General features: G+C 39.8%; 1 protein-coding gene across 1 annotated transcript; it reads left to right on the top strand.

Annotated features, from left to right (window-relative positions):
- Positions 1 to 14,207: 14,207 nt before the first annotated feature.
- LOC112086591 lies at positions 14,208 to 16,299 on the top strand. The gene is made up of 4 exons (XM_024155560.1): positions 14,208 to 14,725; positions 14,812 to 14,939; positions 15,102 to 15,649; positions 15,727 to 16,299. Exons 1-4 carry the CDS (start codon positions 14,208 to 14,210, stop codon positions 16,297 to 16,299), a joined length of 1,767 nt encoding a protein of 588 aa, XP_024011328.1.
- Positions 16,300 to 16,617: the final 318 nt, after the last annotated feature.

The raw sequence follows: 16,617 nt of genomic DNA, 5'->3' as shown, positions 1-16,617 counted from the left end.
GCCATCCAATAATTGGTAAAGCTGGCAATAACCGAGGATAACAACTGAAGCCGACCAGCAAATGTTAGAGCTTTTGCTGTCCAAGACTGAATTCTCCCCTTAATCCGATCAATAAGAGGAGCGTAGTCAAGGGATCTCATCTTCGTCGTTAGGAGAGGAAGTCCCAAGTATCTAACTGGTAGGGTATCAAAAGTGAAAACAAATCTTTGAGTAAGAATATCCTTAGCTGCTTCCGATACTCCAACAAGATACACTGTTGATTTCTCCAAACTGATTTTTAAACCCGATATTCTCGAAAACTCATCAAAGACCCTCAAAACGCCTTCTATTGATCTCAAGGAGCCATCGGTAAAAATCATTAGATCGTCTGCAAAACATAAATGAGTAAGGCCGATGTTGGAGCATTTCGGGTGATATCCACACTGTCCTTGAGCGGCTGCCTTGTCTAACATTGCAGAGAGAACATTCATACATATCACAAAAAAATACGGAGAGAGCGAAAAGTCTTGTCTAAGGTCTCTAGAGCTTCCAAAATAACCTGCTAATTCCCCATTCACTTGAACAGAAAAAAAGCAGTGGTAATGCATAGCTTGATCCAATAAGTAAACTCTGATGGTAAGTTCACAGCCTCTAAAATGTTCAAAAGAAAACTCCACTGAACCGAGTCGAACGCTTTAGATATGTCTATCTTTATCACACACCAAGAAGAGATAGAAGCTTTCTCATAACCTGCCACCAGCTCAGAGGCCAGGAGAAGATTCTCAAGCAACAATTGATCTTTCACAAAGGCAGATTGGTTAGGGGCGATTAGTCTCGGAAGAATGTGCTTCAGCCTGTTTGCCAGAATCTTAGAAACAAGTTTATATATGACATCACAACAAGCAATTGGCCTGTAGTCTTTCATATGCTTAGCTCCATCTTTCTTTGGTATCATTGCAAGAATTGTTGAGTTAACTCCTTTAGGCAGAAAACCTTTGTGAAAAAAGGATTGAACAGCAACAACAAGGTCCCTCCCAATAACAGACCAGCTTTCCTTGAAAAATTCACCTGTATAACCATCTGGCCCTGGCGATTTATTAGCTTCCATTCCAAACAGAACTTCCTTCACCTCTGAGTCAAGCACAATGCCAACCATAGATCTCTGATCTGCTTGAGAGCACCGAAAATTCAGTAACTCACTTATCTCCTTCACACTTGTGTCACGCAAATCCCCCTGAGTATGATTCAGAAAATTATCAAAGTGACTAACCGCCCTCTCTTTTATTTCTTTCTGCCCTGTAACAAGAACTCCATCCTCCTCCAGTTCCCGAATTCCATTCCTTATCTCCCTAACTTTGACTGCTCAATGATAAATCTTATTGTTTTTGTCACCAACATTCATCCAATGAAGCTTTGCTTTTTGTTGCAGGTATCGCTCCTCTATATAAGAGGTTTTTTCTCACTCATCAAACGCCTTATTCTCTTCTTCTTGAGCTCTCTTAGAAGGAACCAGTAGATTCTGTTCCTGAGCCGCACAAAGTCGCACATAGTCCTCCTTGACATTTTTAGAAATATCACTTAGATTTTCCTTAGAAATCCTACTGATTAGTGGCTTGAGATTCTTAAGTTTTTTACAAAACCTGAACATCGCCGATGTAGAATGGTATAACGGTGCTGTAGAATCCCAATATTCCTGCAGTTCATTTTGAATCGAGGAAGAGCTGCGATGACATTCGAAAACTTAAACGGACGCTTTGGTTTATGAATGTCTGCTGTAACATGAAATCTGCATCTCAAGTGGTCATAACACCCCCCCCCCCCCCCCGGCATCAAAAACACAAGACGAACTTCTATAGTGATCCATCCATTGATCATTCACTAGCAGCCTGTCGAGCTTCCGGAAAATCAACCCATCAGTTCTTTTATTCGTCCAAGTGAACTGTGGACCATGATAGCTCATATCCGTAAGTGCACCATCACAAACAATAGCTCTGAAATCCTCCATACCCGCTTGAATACCCATACCAACTGTTGCTGAAAAATGTTCCTCTCGAGACAAAATTTCATTAAAATCTCCCATAACCAGCCATTTCATCCGCCTATAAATAGGAGACGTGAAATGATTTCGGAGATCTTGCCATAATTCTCTTTGTTCCTCCATAAAGTTCAAACCATAAACAAACGTGCATAAAAATTCCTCTTCTTCCTCCTGCAACTTCACCAGCACCATGATCATCTGATTACTCTTGTAGACCGGCGTGATACAAACTGAATCTCTCCAGATCACCCACATCCTACCTACCCGGAGATGCTCATAATTGTTCAAGAAAGACCACCCCGGAAACACTCTAGAAACAGTCGACTCTACTTTTGTTTCTTTCACCCTCGTTTCCACAATTCCTCCAAACAAAAAGTCATGTTCTCGATACCATTTTCTCAAAATTCGATGCTTTTTTTTTCACACCCCTTATATTCCAGAAGAATCCTGTTATTATAGATTATTTTTTTTGGGTCTGGACTTCTTCCTTTTACCAGAGCTTTGCGAAGGCGATGCTGCTGGTGCCGGTTTTTTGTCTTTGTTTACAGCCTTATGAGTTGACTTCGAACCCCTTGGGAGAGAAATTCTGACTCCCACCTCTGCTGTTTTCGATGTCTTTTTGCCTTTCACAACATTTGGTTGAGAAATCTGTGAATGTGTCTCAACACACTCCCCTTCTTTGATATCCTCCTCCTCTGTTTCACTATCCCCTATTTCAGAGCCTTCTACTTCGCTCTGATTCTCTGAATTTGCCAGAGACGCAAATCTCGAGCTTAAAGTTGATTTTTCCACCACTACCTCAGATTGTGTATGAGTTCTCTTTGCCGGAGATTTCACCACTTTCCAAACTCCCTCGTCATTTTGTTTACCCACCGAACCCTCACCCTCTTTACTCGCACTCGGTTGAGAGGGGATGTACTGAGCAGTAGACTCTTTCTCAACAATCTCCTTCATCAGACTCTTTGAACCGTTCTCCTCATCTCCCACAACAGGAGAGTCTGAAGGCTCAACCCTCTTTTCCTCAGTTTTCTTCACCGGTGTAGTGATCTTCTTTTGAGAGCTTGGCTGGAACCCTTGCTCTCGTCGTAGAATAACCTTATCACCAGGGGTTGATCTGCACTCCAAAATTGAATGGCCCCATTTCATGCACGAGTTAAATTTAGCAGGAAGCCAGGGGAACTCGTAAAAAACATTGGTATCAAATCCTTTCTTCCATTTGAAACTGTATTGCTCAAGCAGCTTCTTAGTCATATCCACTTCTACAAAGAATTTTGCTTCCTCGAAATTCTTTGCCTACAAAGTATCCGGTGAAGCTTTTTTGGCTCTCCCAATAGACTAGCTAAGAAGCTCAGACCCTTCCAAGAGAACATCGATCTTGGGACGTTCTTAAGCACCACCCACATAGGAATTATAGTAACTTCCGACTCAGCTTCTTCCACTATTGGACTCCACTTTGACATTATCATCGGGATATTCTTAATACTCCACATACCTCATCACAAAACTCGATTCCGGATAGCAGCATCTGGAATTTTAAACATTATTATTGTGTCATCAACAACAAACACTTTCACTTTTACTGATTTGTTCCCCAGGGTCCAGATTTTGTTTACGGTCATGTGTATCAGTCTGATGTGTGGTGCTTTTGTTGCGAATCTTCCAACAATACAATCCTCCCAAAGAGGAGGTGCATTCTCAAAAACGCTGTCAGGAACTTGGATCGTTTCCATGCCGTCGACATCCTCAACAACAACAGGGTATTTTCGCAGCCGATTATCCTCTGCTACTACTGAAACCCATGACCTTTTCACTACTTGCTCTGATCCACTATTCCTTTCTTCCCTCGCAGGCTCGCTCGTTTCCACCACCTCTTCAGATTGAGTCGATGGCTTCGTCGAGCAAATATGCTTCTCCGAATCACTTTCCTTGGCATCCAAGGAACCGATCTAAGCTTCATCAACCAAGCTATCCCTTTTCTCGAAGGCCTCTTTCGATACATCACTTACCTCTGCCTTCTCAAGCTCACCCACCTCCGTCACTACCACCGCCGGAACCGGAGCCGCCATAGTTGAAAACCCTTGGCGGCCGATTCACGCAAAAACCCTAGATCGCCCTCCAAAATCGCCTTGCTGATGTCGTGTCAACTTTTTAAACTCTTTTTTTAACTGATTAATTAGTCACTTCCACTCTTGCATTCTTAATTTCAAATAAAGTAAACAAATTATAAAGGGAACAAAAACAAAGATGAAGAAAAGAAAAAAAAAAAATAGAACCCAGATCGTACTCATGGGAATGAGTCTAAAGTGATGAGAAACTCTGCCATGCTTATCCTAACTTTGATGGAATCGATAAGTTGACAGTTTATTGTTAATTAAGTCTTTTAATTTCAGATTAATCATAGGACAATAATTTCTCTGATTTTTAGGCAAAATTAGATGTTTAGCCCACGCCTTGCGTTGGGCCAAAGAGTATCAAAAACATTATACATCACTTTACTTATAAATCAAAAGAGAATTAGAAATACCACTTAAGATATACATAATTGAAATAAAACTAACTCCAAAATATAAATACCATACAAATTAAACCCTCAAAAAACAATACTAAATAAGTTTATGAAACCAACAAACCAAATGAAATAACACAACCATAAGTTTTTCATATTCACATTCTTTTTTTTCTTCCTTTTTTTTATGCTTTGGTGTTTCTTCTTTCTCGTCTTTTGCTTAATTCTTCGTCATCATCTTCCCACTTTATTTATCCTTCTTCTGTCATGTTCTTTTTTATTTATTTTCTTTAATTTTTTGTTTTCATCTTCTGATTTTATCTTTGGCAGTCGTTTTTTCACATTTTTTCCTTCTTCGTCCTCATCATATTCGACTTTTACATCTTGTTCCTCGTATATTATATCTTTATCTTCTTCTTCAGGTTATATTATTCTCTTTCTTCTCCTTCTTCATCACATTAACTTCTTATTCTTCTGACTTTTCTTCGTTTTCTTCCTCATCTTCACAATCTTCAACTTTGTCTTATTCATACTTTTCTCCAAATTCTTCATCTTCTCTGATTTTAAAGTCTTCATCCAATTTTTTCTTTTTCCTATCTTTTCCTTCTTCCACTTCGTCTTCTAGCTTATGGTTATTGTTCCTCACCCTTTTCTTTCATCTTCATCATCGTCTTCGTTTTCTTCTTCATCATCTTTGTATTTTTTCAATTCTTCTTCTTCTTATTTTTTGAATTTTATTAAACTTCTTCATTCTCAACTTTTTATTCTTCTTTGATCTTCGTCAAACTCTTATTCTACTGTTTTCTTCATCTCTTTCTCATCTTCCTATTTCTTCTTCTTCTGTTTTTTTTTTCGATGTTCTTCTTCAACTCCAACATTCTTTTTTATTATTTGTATTCTTCTTCACTATTTTGTATTCTCATATTCTTCTTATTCTCCAGGGTTTTATTTAATTTTTGTTTTTTTTTATCTTTTTCGAGTTCTTATCATCAACTACGTCTTCTTCTATATCTTTTGATTTATCCTCTTCTTCTACGTCTTCTTCTATATCTTTGTGTCCTCCGACTTCATCGCTCGTCTTCGTCCTCTTAGATTATATAATATTTCATATTCATTTTTAGAGCATAGTTAAACAACCCCAAGATATACATCGTTTACTTTGATCAAAACATATGCAAAGATTATTTAATAAGTAATAATTTTCCCAGCTTAAGTAAACAATCACAGTTATATCTAACCAAAACCCTAGACAAATAAACCTTAGAAAAAAAAACACTGATTTAAAATTTTCTTACTATCAACTTGGAATTCCATGGATGTCAAATCACCCATAACCACATATCAGAAAATATGTGCCCAGATCAGCATGGTACTCCAAATTCAGCAGAGAGATGACATCAAAAGAACATAATCTGCAGCAAGATATAGAACTAAAAACGCCATACGAAATGGCTACTACTCATATATCAAATTAGGTGACATATGACGAATCATCATTGTATCTTCATCAGTTCCTATTCAAGCAACAACAGCAACAAATTGATAGATGCTATCTAGCTCGCAAAGACAGCAATGAACGTAGCAAAAAAAAAAAAACAAAAAACAAAACACAACCTCATTCTAACTTTTTTTTTTTTGCTATATCCAAATTGGGCTATACAACAATGACATTTGTATTACAATGGAAAACCAGACGACATATCAGCACAGAAATATACATAAAAGTGATATGAATGCAACATATCAGATTTGTGACTTCGTGAATAACAATATAAATATAAAATTTAGGCATTTAAATATAAAGATTATGGACTTTTCCATTATAAAAGATAAAAGATCATGGACCTTTTTATCAAATTTGAAAAAAAAATGGACATTTTATTTATAAAAAAAATAAAAGATCATGAGTTTTATCTGTATTAGAAAATAAAATATTATGAGATTTTTTATCCGATTTTAAAACGTAAAAAAATGGGCCTTAGACCTAGGGCAGTCACCCCTTTTGCAAGGGTCTGAGACGGGCCCGAGTAACAAGAAATTCTCAACTAATCGGTCCCATCAAACTTCCTGCACGTAGCTAGTGTTGTTTTACCAAAACCATCAAGTACATGTTTTAGGACAAACTCTTACCACTTCAATTAGAAAAGAATTGTTAGGAGAAACTCACACAAAGCCTAATATAATAGGGAAATATCATGTACAGTTCTGCATTTGACTTCGATGACGTTGGCTCACCTGATGATGGCAGAACCTGAGCTTTCGTCACCTTCTGAGTAGAGCTCACCATGAGCTAGTGCCACTTGATCCGAAATCATTTTTTCAAGCGTTTGGTTAGTCATGGCCATTATCCCCTCAAAGATTGTGATAAGATCACTAGTGACCTTATCCGCTAATTTTGACAACTGTGTGCTCATCTATGGTGATTCTTTTGTGCAGGATTGAGATTTGCTTATCCTCTTCCTGGAATTACAACTGTCAAAGTTTGTAGTAAAAATAGAGGGATTTTAACTTATCTTCAATAAGAGAAGAACCCAAAGGATTTTAAGCAATAAACAAGTTTGTTGCTCAAAGAGAATAAGCAGGATCTAGAAGCGATTTGGATAAAGTTTTTGTTGGATGAACTAGATTTAGTATTTTGATTTTCAAGAGTATTATACAAGAACAAGTACAAGAACAAATGAAAACAAGTGTTTAAGTCTAAAACTAAGATAGGGCTGAGGGAAGTGTTGACTATGGAATTATGAATCGACTTTTGTTCTTTACTCCTTGCTTTTATTTTTGTTTTATATCCCGAAACTGTTCGGCAACGTGACGCTGCGACAGCATCGTGCGTTTTAAAAAAAGGTCTAATTATGAGTTAATTGAAGCTCAATATGTGGAGAGAGAGACGCAGCTACACCCGCAATTGATTACGATGACTATTCCGATGAACGCTGATTTTACTCAGCGTCACCGGCGACACTGATAAGAAGTCTCAGCGTCACCTTTTTTTTATCCTCTGCTGTTTCGTTTGCCACCATTTAGGTTTAATTTTTGAACGCACGCCACTGTCGCAGCGTCATGTCGCCGAACAGGCCTAATTAATTTGCCATAAATGATCTTTTAAGTCTGAAAATTTGGCCATTACGTTCAAGCGCCTTAATTTTTTGGTTTGAATGAGTATTTGGTCTTATCAGAATTGACTAATGGTTTTGCATTTAAGCATCTTTGACTGAATACTTTCACCTCGGTGAGTCTTTTAGTTTGGCCGGCGATCTTAAGTCTTCCTTCAACCTTATGTGAACTTTTTGACTTTATGAGGTTATTTTCTGACTGTTTAATGGGCCCGAATCACCGTCATAGATTGATTAAGAACGACGAAGATGCATGAATGCAACTAGAGATGATACGAAGTTCTCAAGTTGCAGCATACTCGATTATGACCCCATCCTATTGGGATCCCAATAATAGTAGACTTTTGGCTGCAGAAATTTTGGCAGTAAAAATTGAGACTGTTGTTTAAAAGTTTAATTGTTGACATAAACTGTAAGAACTGTCATTGTTAATTTAAATATTTATTTTTTATTTTTTTAAAATGCAAGTTATACAAAAAAACAAATAATAAAAATTAATTATTAGCATAAATAACCAATACAATGGAAGAATATAATAAAGAAAATACAAAACCTTATAAATTAATTTATAAAACAGAAAAATCTTCATCTCTACTTTATTTTGTATATTCGTTTAATTATCAAAAACTGCATTTAGAAGTGGAATAAACTGAAAAAAAAAATGGATGAAGTTCCGGAGCTTCCTAATTTTTCATATAAATGTTGTAACAATTTTTTAAACAATCTAAACGATTTTTTCCTTGTTTCCAATGCAAATCAGCTCCAATCTAGTCATTAAACTTTTGAATAATATTTATTTGAATAATAGTCATTAAACTTTCAAATTCTTCTCGTTGTTACTTCGATTGTGTTTTTCCATAATAATATGCTGAAGAAATATGGATGTGGCCTCGTCTGACCAATTAATTTTTTTTTAACCATCAAATTTTGATATCGAGAAAAATAACTCATGAATCTATTGATTTTGAAATCATGGGTGATATACCTTAGTTTCGCGCGATGATGAAGATGCCATTGTTGTTGGAATTGCAAGCTTGAAGAATATCTAAAAAAATAATGTTTGCAGCTTTTCTTATATAGCTCTCAATAAAATATATATTGTTGTAATATTTATAGTGATCTTCTGATTAATGTTTTATTGTTTCAAATATTTTGTTAAATATTTTGCTATATTTTTGTGTTGACATTTTCATTTGATTACTACTCCTTTACACGAATAAGTGCATCAAAATAGCAGTCAAATCTTTTATTAGTTATCAAAATTTCAGCAATACAACAATTTATTAAATAAAACAAAATAAATTAATATCTTTCAACACTTTATTAAATAAAACAAAAGAAATTACTAACTACAAAAAAAACAAAAGAAATTACTATTTGTTGCATTACTTAGATTAGAAAATATATGACAACTATACCACATAACATTAGCAATTTCAGCACGAACGCCTTCCATGTATTTTGTTGAACTAAGATTTTCTTCCATCGTGTTCTGAGTGTCTTCTTCATTCATGGCATATTCATTTGCATTTTCAGCCGATTGAAAATCAGGATCCACAATATCTGACTTTTGAATATAATTATGGAGGGCCATGGTTGCCACAACAATTTTTCGCATCATAGATACATTATATCTAGCTTTATCTTTCATGACACACCATTTTTTCCATACCCCAATAGAACACTCAATGATAGTTCAAGCTGATGAATGACGACGATTAATTTCTGTAGTTTTTTTTTCTGGCTTGCCAACGAACTGCTTTTGGTGATACCTATCTCCTTTATATGGGCAAAGAAATCAACGGCGTAATGCATATCCTGACTCCAAGGTAATATTTACCCTCTGGTAGATGTGGAAAAATAGGATCATTTTCCATAGCAAGCGAGAGAACTTTGGAGTCATGTGCAGATCCTAGAATACAAACATAAATGGATGTACAAATCATGCTTGCGTCACATGTGGCAAGGATGTTCATAGTTGGATCTCCATGCCTATTCAAGTATCTTCGTTTATCTCGTCCAGACACCATGGCGGAAATGTGTGTTCCATCAATTGCACCAACAAATCCCTTAAAAAGGCCAAGAGAAGCACTTCTTAGTTTTCAACTTAGGATGGACTTGCATAAGAGTCGTCGGATCCTGCGTAAACATATCAATGGCCATCAATACGACTGCACCTAATACTTCATGAAATTTTCTAGAGATGGTCTCGGCCGAATGTCCGAATGTATGCATTGCAGTCCGTTCTATTATATTATGTCCACACATGTGTAGGAATATAGCCACACTTTCCATTGCAGACATATTATATGTGTCGCGCAACCCATACATATCTGAAAGATCACTGCATAATTTAGTAAAGACAACCGACCACATTCTTAACATATTGAGGCATTTATCTGGATGACCATTGATTATATCATGAAGAAATTGCCGTCCACGGTCTGGATGTGCACACAAAGGCCGGATGACTCTCTTATCTTGATTAGTTTTCTCTATTTCGAGTAAGAGCTCATCACTTTCTTCGTCTTCAATTATTTTCCATAACAATACCTATATTTAAAAGAAAAAAAGAAATTCAATATTTATTTAAACTATAAACAACATCGTAAATTTATTGAGATACAATAAAAGTATCAGTAGATTTTAAAGCTATGTGTAATATACATTACCTTACGTGAAAAAGATGATGATGCCATCAGATTTGCAAGTTTGATCGACTCTTCTATAAAAAATAGTGTGATAACATTTTTCTTATTTTGCCTTTAAAAAAATTTTAGTTCCATGATATTTATAGTGATTTCCTAGAAATGATGTTTGACTAATTCAAAGATTTTAAAGAATAACGTCAGTCATAGTCAATTATTGTGGGCTAAAAACTAGTAATAGTTTGTTTAGAGCCTATCCATCAAAATAGGTAGATAAAGAGAACAAAAAATGGACTAAGTTATTTACTACATTTTAATTATCATCATAATTTTTTTTTTGGTCAAACTGTAAATTTCATTCATCACTGCTGCAAATACATAAGAGCTTGAAGGGCTTTTTTAGCCAGCAAGTCTGCCTCGCCATTTTCTGTACGAGGGACAAAACTGAACGAAATCAAAGAAAAAGATATCGTCAAATGGCGAATATCGTTTACAATTGCTTGAATATCTGTGTGCATTTCCTAGGAGTTGAGGAGCTTCATCAAAGACTAAGAGTCTGATTGCACTTGAACTTCCTCAAACCCATTATCGATAGCAAGCATCAAAGCTTCCCTGATTGCCCAAGCCTCTGCTGCGATAGCCCATGGAACAAACTCCCAAGAGCTGGAGAAGCAGGTCGGCTGTTCCTCGTCTCTTGATTTTGATACGATGCTCATACCACAGGTCTGTGAGTCTGCTCGCCATGCCGCATCAACATTGCAGACAATATTTGACAGAGGCGGAGGTGATGGCGTTCTTTGCTTCGGGGCGGAGTCTTGCGGAGGGAGCTTTGGGCCTCTTTCCAGATTCTTGCTTCATTCATGGCTTTGGTGACTACATCTATAGCAGAGTAGTTCGTATCAAAGAAGATACAACGGTTTCTAGCTGTCCAAATATTCCAGCAGATCCATGCAGGAAGCGACGTCGAGGCTGTTCCTGTTGGTGGGAGGCTCACGAGAGATGGAATGTGGGAGAGGAAATCCAAGGTCAGGACAGTATTCAAGTGAGGATGAGATTTGAGTGGAGCTAAGTTTGACACCTCCCTCGCAAACTGACAGTCATGCAGGACGTGAGTGATTGTCTCTGGATTGTCACAAAGCTTACATCCGGAGTCGGTTTGAATTTCTCGACGAACAAGATGAACTCTCACTGGAAGAGCTTCTGCTGCAGATCGCCAGAGGAATTGTTTAACTTTAGGAGCAATGCGCAAGTTCCAGATATTCCTTTGCTAGTTGAAGTTCCTTTTTCCATCCGGGATCGATTCTGACATTGTGATCCTGTATCCTGATCACACCATGTATTTACCATTTTTCTGCGGTAGCCAGATCAGCTTGTCCGATGGACGGAACACACTCAGCGATAGCAGGCAAATGAGGTGCTCGTAGTCTGTAAGAATCTCACGGATTCTCTGCCAATCCCACGTCTGAGTTTCATGGTTGATCAGATCAGCAACTCGAAGATGCGAGGAAGCTAGGGGTGTGGGTTCGAAGGGTCGCATGGGAAATTCTAAACTAAGCCAGGGGTCCGTCCATATATTTATGGATTCCTATAAGCCAGCCCATGCCTCGACGCAGAATATCCCTCCCTGCCATTATCCCATGCCAGCCGTGAGACGGATTAGAGGTGAGTGAGTACTCCAAAAATGGTTTGTTAGCGCAGTATTTCCCTAGCAAAACTCTCGAAACTAATGCATGAGGGTGAGAAATGAGTCTTGCACCCAAATTAGCCAGCAAGGAGTCGTTCAAGTTTTTGATATCCCGAAAATCCAATCCTCCTGCGTTTTTTGGTACAGTGAGTTTTGTCCATGACACCCAGGCCATTTTCCTTATGTCTGAGTTAGTGTCCTACCAGAATCTCATGAGAACCGACTGAATCTATTTACACAGCGATTTTGGGAGCTTGAAGCAAGACATTGTGTACGACGACATAGCAGAAAGTACTGATTTGAGGAGGACTTGTTTACCAGCCGCAGAAAAAAACCTGGAGGTCCAACTATGTGATCGCTGCTGAATTTTGTCGAAGATACCAGCAAAAATATCCTTTTTTCGTTCGTCCAAAGTTCTCAGGCAGTCTAAGTACTTGTTGTGCCACCTTCATTGTGAATGTTGAGGGTCTGTCGAGCAGCAATCCTCTAAAATCTAGGCGTTTTTCCTGAGAAGAAAATCAAAGATTTGCTGAAGTTAATACATTTCCCCAGACGGATTCGTATCTTCTAAAGATAGACACAAGAGTGTTGCAGCTACTCCGGTCTGATTTGCAGAAGAACATCATGTCGTCTGCAAACAGAAGATGATTTACCGGAGGGCTGTTCCTCGATACTTTGATACCCTCGAGAGATCCGTCTTCCTGAGCTCTATGGCACATTCTGGCTAGAACTTCAGTACAGAGGATGAACAGATACGGTGAGAGAGGATCCCCTTGTCGCAGGCCACGAGATGGTTGTACATATCCCTGAGGTCCGCCATTAATGAGGAGAGTATAGGAGACCGTCTTGACACATTCCATAATCCACAAGATCCATTTTTCATGGAAGCCGAGTCTTGCAAGCACCGCTCGTAGAAAATCACATTTAATCCGATCATATGCCTTGCTCATATCCGTTTTCACAGCCATAAAGCAACTTTTTTTGGCTTCTGAAGTTTGCAGGTAGTGGAGCGTCTCATGAGTGATCAAGACGTTGTCAGAGATCACTCTGCCTGGAACAAATGTGGATTGAGTCTCAGTAATGAGGAGTGGGAGAATGGATTGAAGCCTTTTCGTGAAAATCTTCGCTACAATCTTGTAGTACACATTGCAAAGCGCGATCGGACAATAATCAGCGACTTTTCTTAGACCCAATATTTTGGGTATCAGTCTGACATATGCTTCATTTTGTCGAGCGGGGAAGGGGCCTGAAGTAAAGAACTTCTGGATTTTGGTCACAACATCTTCCCTAATAATGGGCCAATATGTGTGAAAAAAACCAGCTGAGAAACCGTCAGGTCCCGGAGCTTTACTCGAGTGAATTTCTGGTTTAGTGGAAGAAGAATTAGGGCAAGAATTCTGGTAAGAGCGATGTAAAGTAAAAGACTAAGATCGACGAATTTGGATTGTATTGATGAGATTATAAGTTTACAAGAATGTTTCTAGCTAAAAATTGGATGGATTTTTACATAGAAGCGATATCCTATTTATACTAAGTAGACTGACTCGAACTACTTCGGGATTTACGGGGCGTTGCGATCTCCAACTCTCCGAGATATTTGTGGATTTCCTCTTATCCATGATTTCTCGTCCTCATAGCTCGTCACGTCCTATCGAATATCCTTCCAAGATCCTTTCTCCTTTCGTTATGGGCCTTGAAGCCCAAAAAGGTTGATGTGGTAATTCATTCGAAGTATGGGCCGGATTTGTGCTAAATCCAACACCAACATTTGCCCCCAGCCCGTTTAGTGAGCTGCGAACTAAAGGGGCGGATTAATTATGAAATACTTCGATTTTCCATCTTCCTTTGAGTTTTTATCCGTACGGTCCGGATCGTTTCTCCCACAAATGAAGGGCCGAGATTTATTTAATCATCAAGGCTAAGATTTTCCTCGATACGATGTATTCGAATCTTATTAGGATATGGTGAAATCTTGTTCGCAGATAGGAATGAGCGGTTCAGATATGATTTTGCGAGAATTTCGTCAATCTCAATAGCAGTAATAATTGCTGCTTTATAAGGATCAACTTCCCACGTCTTTCACCATAACTGCACGCCTCCACTTTGCTACAAGGTAACTTCTCATCTCCTTTTCTATTCTGTATTAAGTTTTCCTCGATTTCCTTTGCTCGAGAAAACTCCTTTCTATTTTCGCAAAAATTTCGCTTTGAGAAAACTTATGTTCCCCAAACATTCTCTGATGGAGCATCCCGATGTCCCAGCGATCTCGATCGTTTCACCGAAGGAGCTTGCTCGCCTCCGCCGAGTTCACGACATTTCCTCCGCGATCGAACTCATCGTTCCGGACAGAGGGGAGACGCCAAAAGCTGTTCGCGCAGGTTATTGCGTCGCATATACCCCATTCTTCGATGCTTGCGGGCTTTCCTTCCCGATTCCGCTGGGACTTCTCGTTATTCTGGCGGATCTGCAGTTGGCGTTCCCGCAGATGAACCCTAATTTCGTCCGTCATGCCCTAGCGCTGCTAATTAGAGCGGCAGAGTCCCGAATTCCCTTTGGAATCAACGAGCTTCACCGAGTTTGCTCTATTAAGAGCAATTCATCCTTTCCGGGGTCGTTCTATTTGTCTCCCCGGAAAAATCGAAGCATCTTCAAAGACGTCCCTGCCCGCGATGATCGCTGGAAAGAAAAATATATTTTCTTCAGGATCAACGAACACTCCGTCGGGTCCTTCGATTTTAGTCGGCTACCTACTGTCTGGTCTCCGAGAGTTGGTTATCATTAGGGGAGTAAATTTTATTCACGCTTTAAGCCTTTTGCTAACTGTTACTTCTTTTGTGTTGCAGTTGTTCCGATGAATACGGGCTTAGACAAACCGCTACTTGCTGCTCTGCGAAACGGCGATTGTTCGTGACATACTTTTACAAGCGAGAGAATTCGTCGCGTGCTAGAGACCGACACTCCGCAGCCCGCTGTTGCTCCGAATCTCGAGATCGATCCGTTGAACCCGCCTTCTATCAATCGTCCGGCTAATTTTCACCAAATCCCGATCGGTTAGTTCGAGCGTTTTTATTTTGTCTGAACTACGCATTCGATTTGGCGAGCTGTTACATAGTTCATTATTTTTCATTTTTAGGTACCGGCCGTCAGGAAGTCCCAGACGCTACTTCTTCAAGCACCTCGCATCAACCTCTGATCCGCAAGCCATCTCAAGGGAAAATTACTCGAAGACCGTTAGCTCGTGAGGCCGAGAAGGCGAGGAAGAGCAGGGCTCAGGCTGGGAGCTCCGAACCCGTTCGCACCGGTGAGATCCACCGAGCTGTGAGTGACGCGCTCGAACAAGCCTCCGGAGCTTATGAAACTCTAGCCGGAGGTCTTCCTGCTGACCCGTCGTCCAGAGCTATCTCGCTTAGTTCGCGGGATTCTGCGAGGACTTCACGTCCGAAGAAGCAGAGGGTGGAGGATCTGGCTCCAGATAGGAGGTCGAATTCCTCGAATGGATCGGGGGGAACAATCCTGTATGGTTGGACTTTCAACCATACTAAAGGGTGCCTCATCGCTGATGACCCCGAGGGAGTAGCTTTCATCTTTCGGCATTTCAAACCTCCGGGCTGCGTGCTCCCTCCAGTTCGAGACATGCCAGAGCGTGCTGCCTACGTGAAAATGATGGCTGCTCATGGACGGGTTGGTGTTTTCACCGTTATGTTTATTTTTTATTATTATTTAGCATGCTTTCATACTAACGGCGTTCCTTTGGTCAGGCTCTTGAGGCTGTTAACGAGTACTCTGCCGTACTCGAGGACAAGTCTCTAACCGTGCCCACCTCCAACGAGCTTGAGGAGATGAAGAAGACCGTGTTCGACCTTTCGTCAAAGGTCAAGAACGCGGAAGACAAGGAGAGACGTCTGGAGGTCCAGCTTCGCTCTGCGAAGACGTTGGCGGATCCTGCGAGCCGGCGTGCTGACGACCTGACTGAGCAGGTCCGTGAGCTTAAGGATGAGGTTGATACGAGGGTCAGGCGGGCTGTTCGGGAGGCAAAGCGGGAGTTTGCTGAGAAGTATCTGGCCATCTTTCACTCGCTCAAAGACAAATGGGAAAAGAAGAAGGTCGAGGCTGCGTGCGAGGCCGAGCTCCAAGAGGTGGAATCCAACTTGGACCTTATCAAGGATCTGATCAGTGGGGCTATCACAGCTCCGGACGAAAAAGCGCGCCTCGAAGAGAAAATTCCTGACCTTACTAAGAAGCATGCTGATGCGGAGGTGTCTGACTTTTCTCTTGCTAAACTCGATCTCCCGCAGATCTCGGAGGCGTCAGTGAGGCCGATGGAGTATTGATCCGAAGACACAGGTTCCGCTCGGGCTTAATCAGTTCGGGAGTAACGCCGCTGCTGGAGGTGGAGATGAGCTGGTAGATGACTCGGCGGACCCGATGGAGAAAGACGGACGCGAGAACGAGCCCAAGGAGTAATCCTCCTTTTTCTTTAGCCCCTCCTCTCTTTTTTTTTTTTTGTGAACTTGATTCGCCTATAAGGCTTTTCGCATTGTTTTTTTCGTATTTTTAGTACTTTTGTTACGTGATAACACCGTATTTTGACCACTTTTATGGATCGTTTTGAAATACTTTTTCTATGTTTTCAATTGCTTTTAAGTACT

This window comes from Eutrema salsugineum, unplaced genomic scaffold (genome assembly GCF_000478725.1).
Source record: "Eutrema salsugineum unplaced genomic scaffold, Eutsalg1_0 scaffold_2, whole genome shotgun sequence".
Lineage (NCBI taxonomy): Eukaryota > Viridiplantae > Streptophyta > Magnoliopsida > Brassicales > Brassicaceae > Eutrema > Eutrema salsugineum.
This window is presented reverse-complemented; position numbering and strand designations above follow the sequence as displayed.